The 23510-nt window shown below is 53.2% G+C and overlaps 6 protein-coding genes across 6 annotated transcripts; 3 read left to right on the top strand and 3 right to left on the bottom strand.

The window, feature by feature from the left end:
- Window positions 1-5859: 5859 nt before the first annotated feature.
- Window positions 5860-7194, top strand: J4E90_006053 (uncharacterized protein; the record flags this gene model as incomplete). Its single annotated transcript, XM_051435602.1, has 1 exon — window positions 5860-7194. One exon carries the CDS (start codon window positions 5860-5862, stop codon window positions 7192-7194), a length of 1335 nt encoding a protein of 444 aa, XP_051290460.1.
- Window positions 7195-7315: 121 nt separating this feature from the next.
- Window positions 7316-8986, bottom strand: J4E90_006054 (uncharacterized protein; the record flags this gene model as incomplete). The annotated part of the gene is made up of 3 exons (XM_051435603.1): window positions 7316-8016; window positions 8068-8701; window positions 8768-8986. 3 exons carry the CDS (start codon window positions 8984-8986, stop codon window positions 7316-7318), a joined length of 1554 nt encoding a protein of 517 aa, XP_051290461.1.
- Window positions 8987-9835: 849 nt separating this feature from the next.
- Window positions 9836-11193, bottom strand: J4E90_006055 (uncharacterized protein; the record flags this gene model as incomplete). Its single annotated transcript, XM_051435604.1, has 2 exons — window positions 9836-10188; window positions 10239-11193. The coding sequence occupies 2 exons, from the start codon at window positions 11191-11193 to the stop codon at window positions 9836-9838; spliced, it is 1308 nt and encodes a 435-aa protein (XP_051290462.1).
- A 492-nt stretch (window positions 11194-11685) lies between these two features.
- Window positions 11686-13159, top strand: J4E90_006056 (uncharacterized protein; the record flags this gene model as incomplete). The annotated part of the gene is made up of 2 exons (XM_051435605.1): window positions 11686-11753; window positions 11803-13159. 2 exons carry the CDS (start codon window positions 11686-11688, stop codon window positions 13157-13159), a joined length of 1425 nt encoding a protein of 474 aa, XP_051290463.1.
- A 485-nt stretch (window positions 13160-13644) lies between these two features.
- On the top strand, window positions 13645-15042 carry SAH1 (S-adenosyl-L-homocysteine hydrolase; the record flags this gene model as incomplete). Its single annotated transcript, XM_051435606.1, has 2 exons — window positions 13645-13816; window positions 13865-15042. The coding sequence occupies 2 exons, from the start codon at window positions 13645-13647 to the stop codon at window positions 15040-15042; spliced, it is 1350 nt and encodes a 449-aa protein (XP_051290464.1).
- A 2052-nt stretch (window positions 15043-17094) lies between these two features.
- Window positions 17095-21443, bottom strand: J4E90_006058 (uncharacterized protein; the record flags this gene model as incomplete). Its single annotated transcript, XM_051435607.1, has 6 exons — window positions 17095-17115; window positions 17164-17431; window positions 17480-18088; window positions 18138-18667; window positions 19153-20604; window positions 20652-21443. 6 exons carry the CDS (start codon window positions 21441-21443, stop codon window positions 17095-17097), a joined length of 3672 nt encoding a protein of 1223 aa, XP_051290465.1.
- Between the last annotated feature and the right edge of the window lie 2067 nt (window positions 21444-23510).

The raw sequence follows: 23510 nt of genomic DNA on the forward strand, positions 1-23510 counted from the left end.
GTTGTTCTTGCGAGTGTCTGGCTGTTGTTAAGGTGTCGTGTGTTGGTAGAGGAGGAAGGAAGCTCTGTTGTGAGCGAGGAGCTTTATTCGTCTTGTGGGGCTGTATTCCGCGGTGACTGCCTTAAGAAGTGAGTACCAGGTGAAGTGAGGGTCGCTAGCACGGGTGCTCTTTCCTCGCGAGGACATGTTCTACGGCCCGCGGTGACACCGCTACGTGAATGTGGAAGTCGCGCAGTCACTGACAACAGCGCTACACCTCATACAAGGAAAAGATTGAACAGGCCTGCAGCCTACATTAACATAGAAACATGCAAATCAGATAACCTCGGGTCTACGCTCCAGGGTCTTCAGCTTTCTCCATGAATGAGGTGGCCAGGTCAGATCGTGGAGACATCACGCGCTCAACCTCAGGTGTCTACAGGGCCACAGGGTGTACGAAAAAGACCCTGCAAGGGTCTCAGGACTTATTGAGGAGGCAAGCGAATTGATCCTTGGTATTCGGCAGGCTACCTCTACAGCTCGCTGACTGTCACTGCGGGGCGTGATGTATGCCCCACCTTCAGGGCTGTCACCATACGCATCGCCCCCTCCGTACAATTTTCCCTCCACGCTATACCTTCATCTAGCGATTGCATCCGTGTTCAATACATTGCGCAAACACACGATACGTTACGATTGTTCGGAAAGACCGCCTCAACGATACCAAGCCTTGTTCAGCCGATTAACATGGACGTTACGAAAGGTGCTCCTCGAGAAGTTTGTGCCGTATGCTGGGGAGTTTGCGGATTCGCATCAAGCAGAGAGGATCTTGAGATGGCCAAAAGTCTAGAGGGTCTCACTTCATTTTGTCAGGCGCAAGACTTACTTGCAGCATCAGCCCAATGTGAAATGTGTGACTATCTGTTCAACGACGCCAAAAAGGGCAACAGTCGTTTCGATCTAGATGCAAGAATCGCCATCAACATACGGTTTTTTAACTTCGGAGGAGTAGAGAGTTTCAAAGGTTCTGTCGATAACCTAAGGATTTTTACAAAGGTAGAGGGGCAAGATTCACGTTGGTTTGTAGACCCAGACTGGTCGGATGAATTGGGGTTTATTACATGGTCCGTTCTGGCTCACCGTGGTTCGTATCCCGCCCGCAACCATGACTTAGCATCAACTAACGTTATTTGCGATGTTCAGATGATCCTGCGGCAGCAGAGATTAAATGTTCTCCAGTCAATCACGACGTCAGCTCTAGCACCAAGCAAGCGAAATCATGGATTGAAGAGTGCAAGCAGCTTCACAAGCACTGTCCCGAACCCGCTATTCCTCTATTACCCACAAGAGTTTTAGATGTCAGCGAACAAGCTATTCGACTGCATATTCCCAACGGCGAACGGCGCCATTACTGTGCTCTAAGCTATTGTTGGGGTCGTCCACAACCGGTACGGACGTTGGCCGAAAACATAGAAAGCCACAGAACCGGCATCCAAATCTCAGCTCTACCACAAACTATACAGGATGCAGCATCTTACACGCGGAACTTGGGGGTCAAGTATCTGTGGATTGATTCGCTCTGTATCGTGCAGGACAGCGTAGATGACAAGCGTCAAGAAATTGCGAGGATGGCAAGCATTTATCAAAATGCATTTGTCACCATTGCAGCTACGAACGCATCAAGATGTGTAGACGGCTTTCTATCCAAAAGACGCAGACCGAGTTATGAAACTTTTGTCGGAGATCTTCCCTGGAGCTGTCTCGATGGTAAGCTTGGGAAGGTGTCCTTGCACCGTCAATTTTCTGGAAAACTACGGCAGGAGCCACTCGACAGAAGAGCATGGGCCCTGCAAGAATATGTACTTTCACCACGCGTACTGTCTTTCTCCTCACAACAGCTAGTGTGGGAGTGTCAAACCGTCAGATACACCGATGGAGGAAACCCTGAGTCACAGGGACTCTTTGAGATGGCCAAATCCAGAACAGAACCATCCATGTTATCACCCTTGACAGCTGCAATAGTTTCAAAGTCTCCGCGCAGTATCTCCGCGCATGAAGTATGGGGAAACGTCGTGAAAAACTTTACTCGGAGGGAAATGACTGAAGAAGGCGACAAGCTTCTGGCAATATCCGGCATTGCCCAGCAACTCCATCTCATTACGGGAGACGAATACTTAGCTGGGTTGTGGAAAGCGTCTCTAATGTCCGAGTTGATGTGGTCCCACGACTTGAAGTTCGACATTGCCAATGGTCCCCAACCCGCTAGACGACCCGAGACATATCGTGCGCCATCATGGTCATGGGCTTCTGTTGACGGAGCTATCGAATTTTGTGGGTCACTGTACGGACTAAAGCCAGTATCAGAAGTCGTGCAGTGTGAGGTCCTCTTGGCAAACTCGAGCAAGCCATTTGGGGCTGTCATTGATGGTCGCTTGGTGATACGAGGGCCGTTACGTTCGCTGGAAATAGACGAAGCTCTCCAGTACTTCGATCTGGGCCCTGCCAAATTTGGATGGGCAAAAATACCCAGAATAATCCTAGACGGGAACGAAGTTTTGCCAGTCTCCAGTGCAGTCTCGCTGCCGGACAGCATTTCAGGTGATGCTCAAGTTGATCAGCGCATATGGTTACTGGAGACGGGTCGCTACGACGCATATCCTTGCGGCTTTGTCCTTCGCCAGGCTTCTCAGAAAAATCATCGATCATTCCGTCGCATTGGCTGGTTTGATACTAGATCGCCATCGTTTGACGCAACATGGTGGGCCCGCGATACTTCTATAGAAACAATCACGATAGTTTGAAGAAGATTAGGAGCCACTTCAGCTCGAAGGGATGGGAGGATACGCGAATGCGAACACACGCTTGGTATCCCAAACTCCGAGACTCCCGAAGACTGTTCCATGTATGTACTACAAGATGGCTACATGTCATTCAACACTCCTTCAGCAAAGCTCCCAATCCCTTCTAGAGATCGGCAGGTGGCAGAGTATCTTCACATATATAACGCACTAGACAGCCTGTCGGCCCACCGACGCACTCCTGATACGGCTCACATTCTGCGCACGGCGGTTCGAAAGCCCTACACTCCTCTGGGGCGTAACACGTAGCGCCCCGACAATCTGTAGCCTGTGGCCGCAACCCCGTCTTGTCCTTTGGCTTCGAGACCATCGTGCTCGGATCGAGAGGGACAACGAAGTCAGGAACAGTCAACAGTTGAGTTTCATCTGTGACTGCACGTCCGTCGACGCCGGCCCATGTATCGCACTGATCAGGGTGCTTCCAGGCGACGAATTCTTCGACGTGATGGGCGGAGAGTTGAATGTAGTCAACCACTTCGGTACGAGCGGCGTTGAGTCGGCGCAGAACTCCGTCATATCCTAGCACACGGACGCCATTGTCACTCTTAAGCATCATGAGGGCATCGCGGAGGGACTGGGCATGTTCATCTAGTATCAGTCATTTGCGTTGTATGTTTCGTGCAGACATACCATTGCGTCGTCATATTCAGCAGGGAGACTTCGGATTCTTCCCACGAGTAGAAATGTCACCGTTGCAGATAGGGCAGTTGAGAGCTTCATGGTAGCAGCAGACGATACAGTGTTGTTAATGAATACGATGTAGAACTCTGGCTCGATAGATTGTGTACTTCAACATTGACGAAAGTTCATGCTTTATAATCTTCGGCTTGAGTCGTCGAGGTGCTTGAGAATCCGCGCATCCACGCTACATACGTCGGCATTATCGTCATTGTTGGCAATCCGAACGGTCTGAGTAAGCGAAAACGGAGCGTTAATATAAAGTCACGTCCACTGCGTCTCGCTTCTTGCTTTTCCCCTCTTTCCATCGACTGTGCCACGCCCAGGCAGTTCTACGCAGCAACGAACTCCCAATCACCAAGTATTCACCGTAAGCACTCCTTCTTCACTCCCTTGACATACTTGATCGCTAACACAGGCTATATTGTCTCTCAGCCTAAATTGCCTCATTTTAGGACTGAACAGCAGATTGCGCATCATGTCGACACCCCGTCCGGAGGTGCGACCAGATCAAGAAGTAGTGGGGAAACACGAAGACGATCCTGCCTCTTCAAGTCAAGCAGAGCCACAAGCTGCAGAGCACGACGATGTCACTTCACACGGTGCTGCACCAGCTGACATAGAGGGTCAGCCCAGTGCCACGGATGAGCTCCGCGAGGTACTCAAATTGTTGAAGAGACCACCGCACGGAAATCACACCCGAGGTCTCTGCAACGACGGTATTGTCAGATACATGGTCTGGTTGCCAACACCAGATGATGAAGTAACTCGTCAAGGCGTATACGATGCCCAGCCGTTATCTCCTAGGATGATCAAGCGGTGGCTTGACCGGAAGCCATGGAGCCAGGCAGTCGAGGATCGCTTCCGCGGAGTAGACGGGCGAAATGCTCCCAAAGAGTAAGCCGTATCTCCATGCAGTATGCATCTCGTTCAGTTTTGCTGATCGTCGATGTTGTGTAGACAATGGTTAAATCCGCCTCCGGGGGTGTTGCCGTTCCCGGGAACGCTTAATGAGCGCATGGCTGCGGTTGAGCAGAACCAGCTAGAACGGAAGGAACAACAGAAGGAACTCGAAGAGAAGATTGCGCGTGGAGAGATTGAGAAGCCTGCTCCTCGAAAGCTTTGTGGAAGCTGGGACGTGATAAGTGACTATAATCTTGATCCTCGCTAGGTTGGTTGATGAGCTCAGCATCAGCTTCTGCTGGGCAAAGAAGTTCGGGTGCTACAAGTTGTGCCCAGAATAGCAAAACCTACCATGAAGTCATTCGTTCAAATCTTCGCCTAGAGATTTAGGCCTGATGACAGTGTGTTCTTCAAACAACTTTAGGATGTAAATACGACTCGCTCAGAACCGAATGAGGACGCGCATAAAGACAGTCTGAACGAATGTCTCGTAGTCTTCAGAGAAAGTTGAGCAATAGGAAGATGACGCAGGAAAGTATTGGCAATGCCAGATCTGGAAGTGTCAAGACCGACAACGTCACCGCCCACTGGGCCAACCTGGACAGCTGCCACGACCTGCAACCCTCCGTGAGAGTGACGAAAGAACAGATTCAAACATTCGGGGTGTGATGAGAAGATAAGAAAATTAAGGAGGTGTATGCTTTGCATGTCGGCGGCTTCGCGCCGGCCGACTCCCGCTCCGGGACCCACTTAGCGTAGGCAGATTCACTTTCAGATCGATCTGACAGGGTCTACGACACCTTTTTTCGATGCAAGCAGATCTCCACTTTCAACAACACGCTCATGTCATCTTGGGTATCTAGGCACCCACACAATGGTGTTGGAGGCTCGTAACGCTACCTTCCCTGGGCAGGCGTTAGCGCATACGAGATGACATCAGAGAACCAGACGGTTCGCAGGTGGCTGGGAGCCAAGACGATATCGTTGAACAAAATAGTCCACGTACTTCGATGATGAAGTGCTCAGCGGACGGAAAAGGATAATTCCAGACTGGGTCTCAGATCTCCAAATCCCGGTACAACTGACTAGGTCCCTCGACGGCGTGGCGGAGAGTATACCGAAAGAAAAAGAATGGGGAATTAGATTGCGCGTTATGACCTAACGGGCGTTGTGGGTTCATTCCCGTGGGTTCAATGCCGAGAGAGCCTCCTGGATGTATGACAACATCGCAATATAGCGCAACATGTTGAGTCAAGCGTCGGAGTTCTTGAGGTGCGTTTCTGCGAGATGGAAACGATGGACTTGGCTTTACGTAGAAAGAATGGGGTCGCGTTTTGCATAAAGAGGAAGAGGCTCCCGGCTTGGAAAAAGCAGACACAGACACGAACAGCTTCAACCTCATCTTCTGAACTTCTAGTCATTCCATCAATCTGCAGCAATCATGCCCAGCTCTTCGCAACAACCTCTTCGCCAGTCTGGCATCTATCATAACCTTCCCACCTTTGACTCGAGCGCGAGGGATCTCAAGGCCATAGTATGCGGAGCAACTGGAATCTCAGGCTTCAACACCATCCGCTCTCTCCTCGACACGCCCGACCGCTGGTCCAAGATCTACGCCCTATCCCGCTCACCCATCTCTAAAGAGCTCCTCTCCTTCCTCACAGATGAGCAGCGCGCCCGCCTGCAGCACATCTCCATCGACCTCAGCTCCTCCAGTGATGAAATCGCCAAATCACTCAAAGAAGCTGGCGCAGAAGCCGACTACATCTTCTACTACGCCTACCTCCCTCCTGGCAACGGAAAAAGCGACATGGACCCCAGTTCCGCCGAAGCTCTAATCGAAGCCAACGTGCCCCCCTTCAAGAACTTCCTCGGCGCCCTCCCAATTGCAAACATCAAACCCAAACGCTTTCTCCTCCAGACGGGAGGCAAGAACTACGGCATGCACATTGGCCGTGGCCGCAACCCAATCGTCGAATCTGACCCCCAGCCCAAACACCTCAGCCCAAACTTCTACTACCACCAAGAAGACCTACTCTTCAAGTTCTGCGAACAATACCCAGAGACAGACTGGAACATCATCATGCCCGCAGCCGTCATCGGCGCCGTGCAAAGCGCAGCCATGAACACGTTTCTCGCATACGGCGTTTACGCCGCTGTCCAAGCGCACAGGAAACAACCTCTTCAGTACCCCTCAGACTTCCACAGCTGGCAATCCGGATACACGCATTCCACCGCGCGTCTAACCGGGTACCTGAGTGAATGGGCGGTGTTGGAGGACTCAGCCAAGAACCAGCGTTTCAATGCTCAAGACGGCGAGCTCATCAGCTGGGACCGATTCTGGAACGAGCTTGCCCGTTGGTTCGGCGTCGACACTGTGCTTGGTCCTGAGGAGGACGAGTCGAAATACGAGAGCAAGTACTTCGCTGGCGGTAAGGACTGTCCACTTGGTTACGGTCCCCCCATTGAGCTCAAACTCGCACACTCGCTGTGTAAATGGGCGGAGGACCCTGCGGTGCCGAAGGCCTGGGAGGAGATGATGGAGCAGTCGAACGGGCAGCTGACGGTCAACATCCCGGAGAAGGACAAGCAGACGTTGGTGATGGCGGACTTTTCTTTTACCTATCTGGGTACGTTGTCTGGGACTAAGGTGCGCAAGTTTGGGTTCAGTGGGTTTGTTGATACTATCGAGAGTGTATTTGAGACGTATCAGGATATGGCGAAGCTGGGTATGTTGCCGCCTATGAAGGTCGATTCTGCGAGGGGGCTTGTGTAGGGGTAGCTGGTGGCTGTTTCTCGTCACTGTGGCTCCTCGCTCCTCGCTAACAACCATTTGGACAATTACTCTCAGATAGACTCCTACATGCTAGATATGAGTGGCCATGCTGAATGCAAATCTACATCAAATCCTTCACCCGCTCTTCGCTCTCCTTGATCCACTGATCCAGCAGCTGCCTATTCCTCGGCTTGAACCCGACTTTGAAGTACTTCGGTTCAAGGGTCAAACTAGTTGGGATATCGTTCGCATCAAGGCAGTCCATGACCGCTTCGTCCCGCGGGTCTACCGGCGGCGTGAACTTGAAAGCCGAGATCAACCTCACAAAAGCAGTAAACAGCTCGCGGTTAGCGAGATGCGAACCAACGCACATACGTGAGCCAGCGCCGTATCCGTAATGTGGTGTTCCCGCACCATCTGGAACGTCGAGGTAGCGCTCTGGATCGAATTTCTCCGGGTTCTTGAAGTGCTCTGCGTCGTAGTCGGCGGCGTATGCATTCATGTAGAAGGTCGTTCCCGCTGGGATGTTGACGCCATTCCATTCGATGTCCTTGATCGAGACCCTGGGGAGGCAGATGGGTATGACGGTCCAGTATCGCAGTATTTCTTTGTATAAAGCGGTGATGTACGGGATCTTCTCCTCGTGGAGACAACGCTCCCAGGCATCGTTGTTGGGGTATACTTTCATGATCTCATCGTATGCGCGTTGTTGGATCTGCTGGCCATGGGGAGTTGCAAGGTATGCGATACCCATGATGAGGTTGCCTGGTACGGTGTCGAGACCGGCTGATACCATGGTCAGGCAGATAGATTTGATCTCAGCTGCTGAGTGTTAGTGCGAACGAGGCCGAAGGCTAGACGCTCTCAACATACCTCTGTTCAGCTTCGCTTCTGGGTCCTTGATGATATTGCCGGTGATGCACGGTTTGTCAGTACCCTTCTCAATCCTCTCTTCCAGTGTGTTTATGAGCCGGTCCATGTACACATCTCGCCTCTTTCGGAAGCTGATCGCCTCATTGCTTTGGCTAGGGAAGAGTCTTAGAAGTGGCACATAGTCCTGCCAGTTGTTGCTCGTCGACCTGAAGTTCCCTACACCACGCTCAACATCCACAATCTCTTTCAGCAGAGGAGCGTCCTTGTTGCCGTCTATTCTGTATCCGTAGTTGAGCGTCAGACTCGTGTTCAGGGCATATCGTTGCCAGTATGCTCGCGGATCTAGATCGATCTCCCCACCCTTACTGTCATGTAGTAGTTCCTTGATGGAGACGGTGGATTCGAGATCGATGAGAGGCATGTAGGACTGAACGGCGGGTCGGTTGAGTGCCGTGGCAGCGGCCTTGCGACGGTTCTTGCAAGACTCATCCCATGGCGAGGTACCGATAGTGAAGCCTTGGGAGGAAGACACCACCTTGTGGAACGTGTGAAGCATAGGTCGAGAGATCATTGCGGATTGGTTTGTGATCCAGAGATGGCGGACGGAATCGAACGAGTTCGCGAATACGATCCTCTAGACATTGGTGTTAGCATTGATATTTGTTATGATGTGCTCAATTCATGCAAGATCCAAACTTACCCTGTTTCCCATCCTCACTTGGAAGACGGGGCCATACTTCTTCGCCCACCCTTGCGCTACTTTCGCATGGTTCGTACCAAGCTCGTGCAAGCTTCCAAAAAGAGGCAGGCCAGGGACTTCTGGTAGTCCCTTGATATGTGGTGTATCAGTTCCATAGAGCAATCTATACAGGAAGAACCCCAAGACAGCAACGCCGGCGATGTAGATGGGGATAGTCATTTTCTCGACAAGACCCGAGGTCAATGAGAAGACGTGAGAGAAGTGGAAGCTGGAAGCTCGTAATCCTAGAGCAAGAGCGAACCCTAAACAGGTCGGTAGCACTTATAGCAGTAGAAGACGTCCGATGCCATGCGCTTTCTCTTAGGAGGATATCCCTAGCTGGACACGCCGTTCCGAGGTCAAGCTCAGCATGATTAGCTTCCGTTTGACTGGCCACGAAGGATCCGAGCTTTAATTTCAATGGAGTAAGCCCATTGCTGCGGGGCATCCGCCGCCTGTGTCATGGTGCGCGCAGAAGCGTATGTTGATGCAGCGGAATAAAGCCGCGAATTGATGGTGTTGATGCTAGTGTCAGGGTGCGGAGACGGACGCATTGTGGAGTCTGCTAACTGCTTCGGGAACAGATGATGGGCACGACAAGCTTTCAATGGGATGATGGAGCTCTTTGGCACTCACATCGAACCTTTGTAGCGGAAAGAGCCTCAAAATCATATGCCAGTGGTATAGGTAGTATTGTCGGCCTCTTGCGCGGCCCCTGCCAATTTGCGACCCTCCAACGCGCTGAAACCCGATAGGCTCATCCATCTCAGGTTCTCACCGGCCGGATGCTTCAAACTTTGCACTAAAGCATCTATCTGCAAGAACATGCGGATCTCGGGCTGCGTCATTTTGTGACTTCTGCCGCATAGTGGATAGGCTTCCAAAAATTGTAGCAGCGGAATAATTCCTTGTGCACAGGATCAGGTATCGTACTCAGCACATGTTTGTACTGCTGGTAGCTCCGCTCGCACAAAGCTCGGAGATGATGAGACTTTGATTTCTGAGACCTTTCAATGACTATCAGAGCGCTCAAGCAAAGCTCAACTTCAGCGCAGGCTCAATGCGACCCACACACTCTCCAAAGCCAACCAAAGCCTCCTCGTCTGACCCGCATACTCCTCGAATAGTGATCTCATCCCCGTCCTCCAAGAAAGTCCTCTTCTCGCCACCTTCTAGAGCTATAGTCTCCTTCCCATTGTTGCTTTGCTCTAGAAAACTTCCGTACTCGGTTGGGGAGTTCCCACTTATGGTGCCAGAGCCCAGCAGGTCACCCGGTTGGAACGGACATCCGGTGATGGTGTGGTGTGTCAGCATCTGCGGGAATGACCAGAGTAGATTTCGTGCATTTACTTTCGATACCGTTGTTTTGTTGCCGGTCGACGCTGAAGACGATTAGTACGTGGCAATCAAGATGATACGCAGATGTACATACTCTTAACATCGACTTCGAGGTTAATGTCGTATACACTCTTCTCGTCCTTCTCCTTCAAGTAGGGCAGCACTTCCGCATCATTCTCCAACCCCTTCGTCTTGAATGGCTCCAGTGCATCTGCGAGTACAACCCAAGTGCTGATCGTGGTGCCAAAGTTCTTCGCATTGAAAGGCCCAAGGGGTACGTATTCCCAAGCTTGAATGTCTCTCGCAGACCAGTCGTTCATGAGCACAACACCGAACAGATTCTCTTCGGCTTTCTCGATCGGAATTGGCACTCCCTGCTCATTTGACCCGCAGACAAAAGCACCTAGCTCCAGCTCGATGTCCAGCTTCTTACATGGGCTGAATGTAGGCACCTTCTTTTCTGCGGTAGGATCGAGTAATATCTGACCATTGGGCCGCCGGATAGGTGTTCCTGATGGAACTACTGAAGATGCTCGACCATGGTAACCGACTGGGAGATGTTTGTAGTTTGGTTGCAGTGCGTTCTGGGGTCCTCTGAAGATGACGCCGCAGTTGTAAGCATGGTTCATCCCCGCAAAGAAATCAGTGTAGTCGCCAATCTTGAATGGCAGATGTGCTTTGATTTCCTTGAGCGGTATCAAGGCTTGCTTTTGGAGTGCCGCATTGTTCTTCAGAACATCGGGGTATGTTGTATCGGCAGAGAAGACGCTTTGTATGTACTTGCGAACCACAGAGTGGATTGGGTGGCCAAGCGCTGCAAACGCGTTCAGCGATGGTTGCGAGAAGACAGCTTGATGTGGCTGTATCGTAGAGAGACCGGAGAAGCCATTGTTTGCAGCAAAGACTTGGAGATCTAGTGCGTGATCTCCGATGGCGACTGCCAGGCGCGGTGACTGAGATGACGCTGTCGAGATGACACCAAACGGGATGTTGGCTAGTGAGAAGTGTGAGCCACGAGGTATGTTGAACCAAGACCGCAGCGAAGCCATGATTGATGTCTGTACGCAATAATTCTTGCTACACGAGTATACCTGTCAGGGTCAACGGGAGGACTACGGAAACTTGCAGGCTCGGATTTTCGGCCCCATAGTCTCCATCCTTGAGCCATGGTGCAAGTGGTGCTTGATGGCTGGCGGCTTGTGACGGATGAGGCGGGCTCGGAAAGATTCCGTCACTTGCCAACAGACAGGGGTCATGCGCTCTCCGCCTGTGGGGTAAGCCGAGTGCTTTCTTCTCCGCTTTGCTGCTGCGACGCGACAAACGACGGAATCTGAAGCCGCCCATTACCGCACTTCGCGACTTCGCGCCTGCGCGATGGCCGAGCCACAGCTTGCCACGGCTACTGCGATGCTGCATGCCCGCAACATCCGCGCAGGGTATTTACGCATCTGGTGCCGTACGCGCGTGTTTGATTATTGCCCACTGTTGTTTTTACGGAGGCTCTTCTCTGGTTGATCGATCCTGTGCACACCAACGTCACGATGCCGTCTACTCAGTTTGCTTTCAAGGAGAAATACCGATACCAGAATGGCTTCAACTCTTACCATGAGTATGGGCGCGACTGCTCTGCTGTGACGACATACACTAACAATCTCCAGGACGGAAGCAGTAGAAGGCGCGCTTCCAATTGGCGCAAACTCGCCTCAGAAACCCCCATATGGTCTCTATGCCGAGAAGCTCTCGGGCACCGCCTTCACAGCCCCGCGACACGAGAACCAGCAAACGTGGCTGTACCGCATCCTGCCCTCCTGCGGACACAGCAACTTCGAGCCTCGCGAGTCCAAGACGTTCAACACGAACCCCGAGAACAAGCCGTGGGAGAAGATACACTACATCCCAAACCAGTTACGATGGGATCCCTTCGATCTCGACGAGACGGTGGACTGGGTGCACTCACTCCATCTAGTGGCGGGTGCGGGTGACCCTACAATGAAGTCAGGCGTCGGATACTTTATCTATGCCGCAGGAAAGGACATGGAAGCCAACGAGGCATTCTACTCGGCTGATGGCGACTTCTTGATTGTGGCACAACACGGCGTGCTCGATATCCAGACGGAACTGGGGCGCCTCGTTGTGCGTCCGAATGAGATTTGCGTCATACCGCGAGGCATTCGGTACCGTGTCACCTTACCAGAAGGCCCCGTGCGAGGCTACATTTTGGAGCTGTACCAAGGTCATTTCACACTTCCTGAGCTGGGGCCCATTGGCTCCAACTGCCTCGCAAACGCGCGAGACTTCCAGGCGCCAGTGGCCGACTTCGACGAAGACACCGAGACAGAGTGGAACATCCTCGCCAAGTTCGCCGGACACCTATATGCTGCGAAGCAGAAGCATACACCCTTCGACGTGGTGGCATGGCATGGGCTCTACTACCCGTACAAGTACGATCTTGGACGCTTCAACACCATAGGCTCCATCTCATTCGACCATCCAGACCCGTCCATATTCACCGTGCTCACTGCACCAACAGACCGGCCAGGTACCGCAGTAGCTGACTTTGTCATCTTCCCACCGCGATGGTTAGTGGCTGAGAACACCTTCCGACCGCCATGGTACCACCGCAACACTATGTCCGAGTTCATGGGACTCATCGGTGGTCAATACGATGCGAAGACCGGTGGAGGCTTCCAACCGGCTGGTGCTTCTCTACACAATGTCATGTCTGGCCATGGACCCGACGCTGCGACTCACGAGAAGGCATCCAATGTCGACCTACAGCCCAACAAGGTCGGCGAGGGCAGCATGGCCTTCATGTTCGAAAGCTGCCTCATGATTGGCGTAACAGACTGGGGCCTCACAAAGTGCCAGAAGATACAAGAGGGCTACAACGCGGAGAGCTGGGAGCCACTGAAGCCGCATTTCAAGAGGCCTGGCCCTAAGAAGATTGACAATGGTGTCTCGCCACTGGTGGCGGGAACTGAGGGTGATAAGGGCCAAGTGCCTCACTATACCTGAGCGCGAAGAGATCGGGATGTTGTACTTTTAGTGTTTGGCCCGAGTTGGCCACTTCGGTGATATTCGGTGCTTACGACCAGGCTTACTGCATTGGTATCAGTAGGATGGCGCGTCGCGATCAACAGGGTGTCGTTTCAATGCCCCGCAGCGTGGGTTTGAACAAGACGGTGAACTATGAGCATGAATATGAGCATCATGGATCTACCGTGTGAACTACCAAATAATGTCAAAGTCTGCTATGAATCCTCCCCTTACCCTATCGCATTAAATCCTCCGTGACACGTACTAGCAGTGTTGTCGGGCGGTGAGTTGTCTTGGTGCAGTAAAGTGCCGATGTGGAGCAAAGTCTAAGGGTCCACTAGCGTCAACAACTGCTAGAGCGCGGGGCTATCTCTCCCACTTTTCTCCCTCGACGTTTGTTTCTTCATCCTCCCTTCACCCCTCTCCCTCCCTATACCCCCAATACATCACATCAAACCGCCAGAATGTCTGCCCCCGCCCACAAGTTCAAGGTTGCCGACATCAGTCTTGCGGCGTTCGGTCGCCGCGAGATTGAGCTCGCCGAGAACGAGATGCCTGGTCTGATGGAGACTCGCCGCAAGTACGCTGAGGACCAGCCATTGAAGGGCGCCCGCATTGCTGGATGTCTTCACATGAGTATGTCTATCCTTTTATCACTACAGTTACAATGCTAACCCACCCCAGCCATCCAGACTGCTGTTCTCATCGAGACCCTCAAGTCCCTCGGTGCTGAGCTCACCTGGACCTCCTGCAACATCTTCTCCACCCAGGACCACGCTGCCGCCGCCATTGCCGCCGCCGGCGTACCTGTCTTCGCCTGGAAGGGCGAGACCGAGGAGGAATACGAGTGGTGCCTCGAGCAGCAGCTCACAGCTTTCAAGGACGGCAAGAGCCTGAACTTGATCCTCGACGACGGTGGTGACCTCACTGCTCTCGTCCACAAGAAGTACCCTGAGATGCTCAAGGACTGCTACGGTGTCTCTGAGGAGACCACCACCGGTGTCCACCACCTCTACCGCATGCTGAAGGGCAAGGGTCTCCTCGTCCCTGCCATCAACGTCAACGACTCCGTCACCAAGTCCAAGTTCGACAACTTGTACGGTTGCCGTGAGTCGCTCGTCGATGGTATCAAGCGTGCCACCGACGTCATGATTGCTGGCAAGGTCGCCGTCGTTGCTGGTTTCGGCGATGTCGGTAAGGGTTGCGCCCAGGCTCTCCACAGCATGGGTGCCCGTGTCATTGTCACCGAGATCGACCCCATCAACGCCCTCCAGGCTGCCGTTTCCGGCTTCCAGGTTACCACCATGGAGAAGGCTGCTTCTCAGGGTCAGATCTTCGTCACCACCACTGGTTGCCGTGACATCCTGACTGGTGTCCACTTCGAGGCTATGCCCAACGACGCCATTGTTTGCAACATCGGTCACTTCGATATCGAAATCGACGTTGCGTGGCTCAAGAAGAACGCCAAGTCCGTCACCAGCATCAAGCCCCAGGTCGACCGCTACCTCATGAACAACGGCCGCTACATCATCCTCCTCGCCGAGGGTCGTCTCGTCAACTTGGGATGCGCTACTGGTCACTCTTCCTTCGTCATGTCCTGCTCTTTCACCAACCAGGTCCTTGCCCAGATCATGCTGTACAAGGCCTCTGATGAGGAGTTCGGCAACAAGTACATCGAGTTCGGCAAGACCGGTAAGCTCGATGTCGGTGTCTACGTTCTGCCCAAGATTCTCGACGAGCAGGTCGCCCTTCTCCACTTGGCACACGTCAACGTTGAGCTCTCCAAGCTCAGCGACGTTCAGGCCGAGTACCTTGGTCTCCCTGTCGAGGGTCCTTTCAAGAGCGACATCTACCGTTACTAGATTTCTTAATGTCCAGCGTTTGGGAAGTTTCAACACGACGTTATGAACTTCGATGATACCACTTCGAAAAGTTGTCTGTCTTCAACGGCATAGCATCGAGCCTGGGGCTCGGCGGGGTTTGGTCGTTCAAAAGGCGTTGTTTGCAATCATCTACTTGACCCTTCAACCATGGTCAATACCGATGATGATACCCTATGTAAGAGTGAGATATGGATAAAGATAGACTGCGTTATCCACGCAGCATAAGAACAGTAACAGGCCACCGATCTTGACGGTGGACTGAAGAATGAACAATAACGGCGGGCCTCCATACCCGCCTCAACAAACACTTCGTCGATCCATGACTTCTCCCGTGATCAACGTACAGCTACATAAACTTTCGCCACGAACACAGGCATACTCTCATCGGGCCTCACACGAAGATGCAAGAAGTACTCCTTGCGTCTATTCTGACATGTTGACGTCTGCAGTGCCCAAACGTTATTCGTTCTCGCGTCCTCCACATCCATGCCGTATCGCACGCATACGTCAAACGCAACAGACGATCGTACACACTCACAACGTTGCCCAACATTCCAGCGAAGAAACCACGAGACGCATGTTCCGCCGCTAACATCGGATCGGACATGTCGCTGCATGCACGCCACATCAGATACTTCCCGCTCAGCATACGCAGTACGCAGTGTGTATGATGCAGTAACAGTGGACGCAAGGAAGTCACAGCAGCAAAGAATGTGTCAGGTATGCTCCTGCAATGTCATGTACGGACGGACGACACGTTGCTATGCGTAGGCATGGCGGGCCGCTGTAGCTTTCATCCCATGCATTGCATAGTCTGACGGGGAGTGACAAAGTTCAATACATCGGATTGAGAAGTAAGTTTGGTCTTGCTGTGGTTGGGAGGCGAACGGTGGTTGCTATAGCGTTTCCCGCGCTCTTCATGCGGGAGGACCGATATATCGTGTCGGAATGTAGTACGATGGAGGGTTTCTCCGTTCGTGACGGCGAACTGCATTGGGGTCGGTGGTATACGAGTCTTCTGGTCAAGGACGGCAGACCTCTTCGCTCGTGCTTCTGGGGACTACACGAACAATTCATCCCCAATTCATCCCCATTCTATCACTGTTCCATTCCTCACACCTCCCCACAGGCAAGGCAGACCTAACCCTCCAAATCATAAACCGACAAGTCCAACTCCCCCAACATCTCACAGACCAAACAGACAACAACATCCCTGCCCCAACCCCGTTCCACAACATGCTCCGCCTCCGCGTCGCCCCTGCCTGCAGAACCGGGTATCTGGAACCACGACATGGCGATTTCGAGGCTGAGCAACTTGAAACGTTAGACTCGTCCTCTCCAGCCTCGTAACATGTTGTGCGTGTGGGGGAAAGAAAGGGAAGCTACAGCGTGGTTACACGGGGTCTTGCATATCCAATATAGATCGGAGGGAAGTTTTGGTGAGATAGAAATGGCTTGGGGGATCCTGGCTTATTCAACAGGAACACGACGTTGTTGGTGACATGTGGGGTTGAGACATGCGGAAAGTTTATGACGCCACGAGAGAACTGCGTGGTGACATCTGAGGCTGATTTCGGTACCGCAGAAAAAAGGGTGTGGAGATGGGACAGGGGTTGGCGAGAACTGTAATGCTGATGCGATGCGCGTAGTTTGGAATTGCGAACAATTGTACGTACTGAGGAAAGATATTACAATTTAATGCGGACCTAGATTATCCGCCTGCTGTCTGCTACTACTACTGCTATACAAAGCATATGTACCTTCCTGACCCATAGATTATCTTGGAGAAAAAAACAATGTAACTGAAAATGCCCTATGATGCCAACGCTTGCTATGGGATGGAGAACATCTGCCTTAGTCTCCATGGTGGGTGATGATGAACCAAAGTAGAGAGGTATCAAGAACAGTAGGAAACGATGAGCCAGCCGGTGCTTTTCATCGGCGGTAATGATGCCGCGATCGGAATATCAAGAGTGAATAGGGAAACGCCACCAAAATTCGAGAAACGGAACGCCGGATGTAGCGAGTGCCTTAGCGGAGACCGATAACGCTCTGGGTGTTGTCAGTAAAAGCTGTGGTCATCCGTTAGGGTAAACATACCATTTCCAGCGTCCAGACCCTCCTTATCCACACCTTGAGCTTGCCTTCGACACCTCTGACATTGTCAAGCTCGACACCTTCCCACCAGCAGCGGCGAGCGGGTTTCCTCCAGAAGAGGAGCAGCTTCTGCGCCATTCCGACAGCGTTGCTGTTAGCAAGGTCGTTGCCCTTAATGTCTGTCCTCAGGCGTGCAAGCGCGATGCTGCAGATGACGGCTTTGTTGGGCTCGCCGGCGCGGTGACCCCATCGGTCGTCGTGGTTGAAGCCACTGCGTGCTGTTAGCTGCTGTTCTCTCATTTGCAGGTGGTATGCTCACCCTGCAGTCAACATCTCGATTAGGTGCTGCTCGGTCGTTCCTGGTTCTTCGCTCTTCCTAAGACCAGAGAAAATGCCATCTTGTCTCAGCAATGCTTCGCCTGCAGCCCGCTTGACTTCGATCATCTCGGGCTGAGTGATGTCGCGATGCGGTGGGATAGCGTAGAAGTCGAGGTCCTCTCGCAGCACAATTATGCCAGCGCGGTCCTGGAGCATGTCCCTGGCAGAGCCATGCATAGGTTCAATGGGTACAGCTTCGGCAGCATGTTCGGCAGCGGTCGGGGATGGAGGCGATGCGGGAATGGTCTGGGCTACAGTGCGGAAGAACTCCAGCATGTACTGTAGGGAGTTTGGGTCGTACTGTGAAGGGTAGATATTGTCAGATAAGTATAATGCGGGGTTGGAGAGGTGGTACAAGATCTTAGCTACTGGGGTCGAGGGAAGGGGTGAGGAGGAAGAAATGGGGTTACCAACGTCGACTGGGTATACGTCTCCATCGTGGTAGGAGTTCATGTGCCCATCTGGGAGCAGGCCATTGGGAAAGAGGGAAAGGAGGACGAATTCGGGCAGGGTTAGAAGTTCGTCTCGCGATAGAGTGAATCGCGTGCCCCTAGGATTCGGTTAGCCTTGGTGTCGCGTGTGACGATGCATTTCCGTACCTCAGTTCCAGAGTGATGTTCTCGTCTGATCCACCCAGGGTGTTGATGGGCGGTCCTGCATTTGTTGTTTGCGACACCTGAGTGATGATACTCGCGGGACCTCCTGCGGATGCCATTACGTAGGTAAAGGACTCGAGTGGGCTGGATCCTTCGCTGTAGGGTGGCGGCGGCTCTCCGTCGTCGAGGTCTTTGCTTCTAGAGCCTTCCTTGGTATCGGAAGGGAGCGCGGCTTTGGTGGCAGCTACAGCAGCAGCGGACGAGGATGACTCGGTAAAGGCAGGCGCAGATGTGAATGCGGGAGGTGATTCGTCTTCGGCGGTTTCACCGAGCTTGTCGCGTTCCTCAGCGTCGTCGGGCGGGAAGAAGAGGGAGGAGAAGGGAGGTGGGTAGGGTGATTCGCCGGCTGTTGTCGTCAATGCGGCGGTGCTGCTGGCGGGAGCGGTGACGGCGTAGCGTGGACGGGAGGAATCGCGCTGGGTGGGATTCGGAGGCAAAGGAGTGACTACGGACAAGCCGTCTGTACTGGAAGTCTGCGTGCGCGACAAGGTGCCGGTGGTTGTGTATTGGACAGGACCGGATGATGAGCTCGAAGGGGCAAGCGCGCTAGTAGCCGCTGTCAATTAAACCTGAGCGCGTGGGCACCACGAGGCAGCTACGCGCATTAGGTGGAGCAGCGGTCGAGGTGAAAGAGACGCAAATGTTTGCTTGCTGTGCTGGGCGGGAGGTGTTGTGCGTGTGATGAGGTGCCAGTGCCGCGATGGACGCGGAGTGGTTAATCAGTCCAGGCGTCCGCTTTGACCCTAGCGTGCTTTCCAACTTTCGAGCAGAAGAGCAGGCACAACTTCGGAATGCGATGTGATATCCTTCGCATCACGGTAGCTGCGACATACAAGTAGATCATTCTTGTTAGAACCATGACGAGTGTATTATACAGATCTAGCTTTGTCAGAATGTGGGATAGTATATCATCACTATCACCTGTTCTATATCTTAACCTAATCTAGTGCTTCGCTACAACTCCCGCCTCGTTCGCTTGCGCTGTGATGCGGCGCTTGTAGTCTTTGACGGTTCCATCAAAGTGCTCGATTGTTCCGTTGTCACACACCCACAAGCTTGTGCATACGTTCTGCAGCATAGTGACATCGTGACTGACCATGAGTACACCACCCTGGAACTTGTTCAGTGCTTCCGAAAGCGCGTCCATGGCCTCGATGTCCAAGTGGTTAGACGGTTCGTCAAGCACGAGAATGTGCGGGTTCTGCAGCGCTAGGCATGCAAAGGCGACACGCGATTTCTGACCTCCTGACAGCAGTTCCATCTTCTGCAATCCAGTCATACCCGTGATGCCAAAGGCACCAAGGTGACGACGGTATTCCTCATCTGCCCTTCCGTGGTACGTCTTCGACATGAATCCGACGGCGCTGTCGTTCAGGTCCAAAGCATCAACGTGATGTTGTGCGAAGAAGCCTACACGTAAGCGTGGGTTTTGCGAGATGAGACCAGTGGTAGGTGAAAGTGCGCCGATGAGCAGCTTCAAAGCCGTCGTCTTACCAGCACCGTTGGGACCAACGATACCAATACGTGAGTCGAGTTGCACATCGAGATCGACGTTCTTGAGCAGAATCTTGTCGGGGGTGTACCCAAAGGTAACACCACTCATCTGAATGATAGGAGGTGACATCTTCTCCACCTCTGGGAACTTGAAGTGCACCGAGTATGCTGCTTCTGGTGGAGTGAGGACTGGCATTTTCTCCAGCTTCTTGATCCTAGATTGGGCCTCAGAAGACTTGGCAGCATTGTATCGGAACTTGTCGATGAAAGCTTGCAAATGCGCGCGCTCAGCCATCTGCTTCTCGTACTCACGCACTGCTGTCTTGCGGCGCTCTTCTTTGGTAGCGTAGAAGGAGTCGAAGTTGCCACCCTTGTAGTAGTCGAGTCGCTCAGAGTGTTGATGAATGATATCGGTTGCCACTTCGTTGAGGAAAGCTCGGTCGTGCGATACGACAAGTACTGTGCTTGGGTAGCCCTGGAGGTAGTTCGCCAAGAAGGTAATAGAGGGGACGTCCAACATGTTCGACGGCTCGTCAAGCAGTAGCAGATCAGGTTCACAGAACAGCGCACGTGCAAGTGCCAGACGCATCCTCCATCCTCCAGAGAACGTCTTGGTCGCAAATTGCTGTCGTTCTTGTGAGAAACCAAGACCTGCGAGGATACTTGCTGCTCGAGATTCTGCCTTGTCAGACTCCATCTCGGCGAGCTTGCCATGAATGTCGCTCAGAGTGGTATCTAGACCTTCACGCTGAGTGTCTAGCCTGGCAGCATCTGCGGAGGTGTCGGCCATCTTAGCACGCTCCTCTTCAAGCTCAGCTAGCTCCTTGCTAATCTTCTCTTGCTCCCGAAGGAGATGCTTGCGCCATACATCGGCGTCCAAGACAGCCTGCAGTGCGGGTGTGTCATCACCAGTAATCTGATGCAGTCAGTCATTGGACTTGCATAGTGCATGAAGTGACTTACCTCCTGTTCCACGTGAAGAATCGAAATGTGCGTAGGAATAGCGACCTCACGGCGGGCGAGGGCGCGAAGCAAGGTGGATTTACCAATACCGTTTTGACCTACCAGACCGTATCTGCGGCCATATGCGAGTGTCAGGGAACTATCTGTAAGGATGCGTAATCCAGGCATAGAAATGTCAAAGCTATCGATCTTGATATCTTTGCTCTTGTTGTTGGCCTCGCCCAGCTGCAGCGGGTTGACAGCCATGTAGAATTCTTCATAGCTTTGTGCCTCGTTGGGCTCATTGAGAAGCCGAGAAGCTTCATATTCGACATTCTTGAATTCTTTGCGGTCCTGCTTCGCACGGAGCTTGCGTTCGGCCTTTTCAAGTTTCTTGCGATCGACCCTGGATTCAACTTTACGTGTGTTGGCAGATTCTAGATCGACGGCGCCGCCAGCAAGACCTAGCGTGGAGGAGATGTTCCTGGACGAGCCCACGTGGATAGCCTGGTCGAGCTTCTTGGCTGATGGAGCCATCTGGCGCCGCTCACTGTCTGTGCCATTGGCGGCGTTCAGGCGGGAAATGAATTTTTCCACAAGGTTCTGGATACTCGTCTCGTTCTGAGGTGAGAGATCTCCGGACGCTGATAAGAGCAGAGCGCTCACGGTGGCAGCGGCTTCCTCAAGTGGGGAGGGAGCATTTGGGTCAGTGTCGGAAGTGAACTGGTTGGCAGCATGGGTCAGGTACCCGGCCGAGTACTCTGACAGAACAGGGTCGATGTTCGGGATTTGGGTTCTGATTTCGGATTCCATGGTGGCGGGTGACGAAGTCGATGTCGGCCGCAGTCAATGTCACCGTGGCGCTGGCGAGGTCGGCGAGCGGGCAGTCCTATCTCGTGCGTTCACGTAGTCAGCGTGTAATAGCGGGGCAGTGGTGGTCTCTGCTTCGTGCGGTGCTACGGCTGCTTGTCCAAGGCAGAGAACATTTTGACGTGGGATGCCAAATGTGGCGTGGCAGCGGTTCTGGAAGGAGCGGGCGGCGGCCAATCAGGGCGTCGACGCCGACAGCCCATCAAACATGACAACCCATTGCTGCGCCTGTGGACTGGCACAGATGGCGGATCTGCACCACGCGTCTGGAGGCGCTCTAGCAATGATGTGCTCCTAGGATTGTCCCGGTTGCTCGCATCTCTGTGTTCCCGCGGGTCAGCACGCATCGCACAGTCACGTCAAGCTCTGCACGCACAGCTCGCCCAGCAAGCCGCCTGCCAGATGGACTCCAACGTGCGCCCGCTATTCCTAGAGTGAGGGGCACAACGGTCTCGATAGTCTGCAAAAAGCCTCTGGAGTTCGTAGCGGCCCTGGCAGTCATCTTTCAGCTGGCTTAGGTCGGGCACGGAGCCGCCTTGGCTACCCGGCATGCAACATGTGATGTAGCCTTGTCAATTGGCTTTTGAAAATTTACGGACAGAACAACGCATGCCTAGGAGTACAGCCATGGCAGGTAGAACACGCAGCATGCGGGCTTTAACGGCGGAGATATATCCCGGGGCGCTGAATTCGCTGCCTCAGATACACGGATTCCGTCCTATCCTCAACCCATGCTCCCGCTTCTCACCACTTCTCCGCTCTGTGGCTGACGTGCTGTGCGTTTCGGCTATCAAGGATCTCAATCACGAGCAGCTTTCCTACCAGAGTAATCGATGCCCGATAGAGCCGATTCAACAAATTTCTACCACGCCATGCTCGTAGGTACCAAGGTCCTTCTGCCGTTGACTGTACCGAATGCTGGGCGCGAGGTAACATGCGATGGCTCCGTGGCTGCACAGTCTAAAGCACGCCTTCGCTACCACCGATGGACTACATAAGCCGGTTGACACTTGCGTACGCCGCGATCAGCAAACATCTCCACTTAGCTACAGGGGTCTCTCCAGGCAGTTCAGCGGCCGGCTGCCAATCACCGTGTGCTGTGACGGGCGCCCGGGATGCTATCTGGTACACTATATTTGGGTAGCTCTGACGGCAGAGGGGTTCTTCCAGCCTCTCTGCGCCATGTCCCTGATTGTTGTTGATTGTTACTCGGCGCTAGAGCTCGCCCGAGACAGATGGGCGCAACGTCGTGGTACGGCCAACTGGGCACCGCAGCGGGCCCTCAGTGCCTGCCCAAGGAGTTGCTGCCTCGGGCTCGTCGCATGCAGCATAGGTTGATGAGATTGACTTTACTCGCAGCGTGGAGCTATGACGGAGCAAAGTGAGGCATGGGGTCTGTGTACCTCCGTGTTATGTTTCGAGTCGAGCTGCCGCTATCAGCCCTCATCGGCGACATCTCGCTAATCCCAAGAGAGCTGGGTAGCCCTGTACGTAGATCCCAGAAGCAACAAGCAGTGGATTCTTCAGTCGTCCGCTCGCTCCTCGTCGAGCTCCACCTCTCTGCTTCAGCCCGTCGTGGTGCTTGTGCCGTCCATCCTTTGCTGCGCTCCGGAATGCAGTACGCCTGCTCCAGCGCCTGATTGAGCCCCTCTCCTCCCACCGTCTATACTCGTGCAGCTCGCGATCCCTGGTTCACCGGCACCCTGACATGCCATAATGCTCGACAAGTCGTCACAAGCGCCTCGACGAGTGACCTTTCCCCGGCGGCTTGGTTTCCAACGAGAATGAAAACTGTTCCAACGGTAATTACCCTGCATTTCTCTATCTCATAGTCCGTGGATCTTGTGTACGCGCTGCAGCTGCCCTTGATTTGTTTTGATATGTCTCGATCGACGACGCCGCGTCTGCGTCTACTTCCGAGAGCGGCTGCACCAAGACTGTCTCACCTCGATATACCTCTCTTATAAGACGTCGTACTATGCGCCATGACTGACGGACCCTTGTGATACA

This window comes from Alternaria incomplexa, assembly GCF_024043165.1.
Source record: "Alternaria incomplexa strain BMP 0042 chromosome Unknown scaffold_8, whole genome shotgun sequence".
In the NCBI taxonomy this organism is placed as follows: domain Eukaryota; kingdom Fungi; phylum Ascomycota; class Dothideomycetes; order Pleosporales; family Pleosporaceae; genus Alternaria; species Alternaria incomplexa.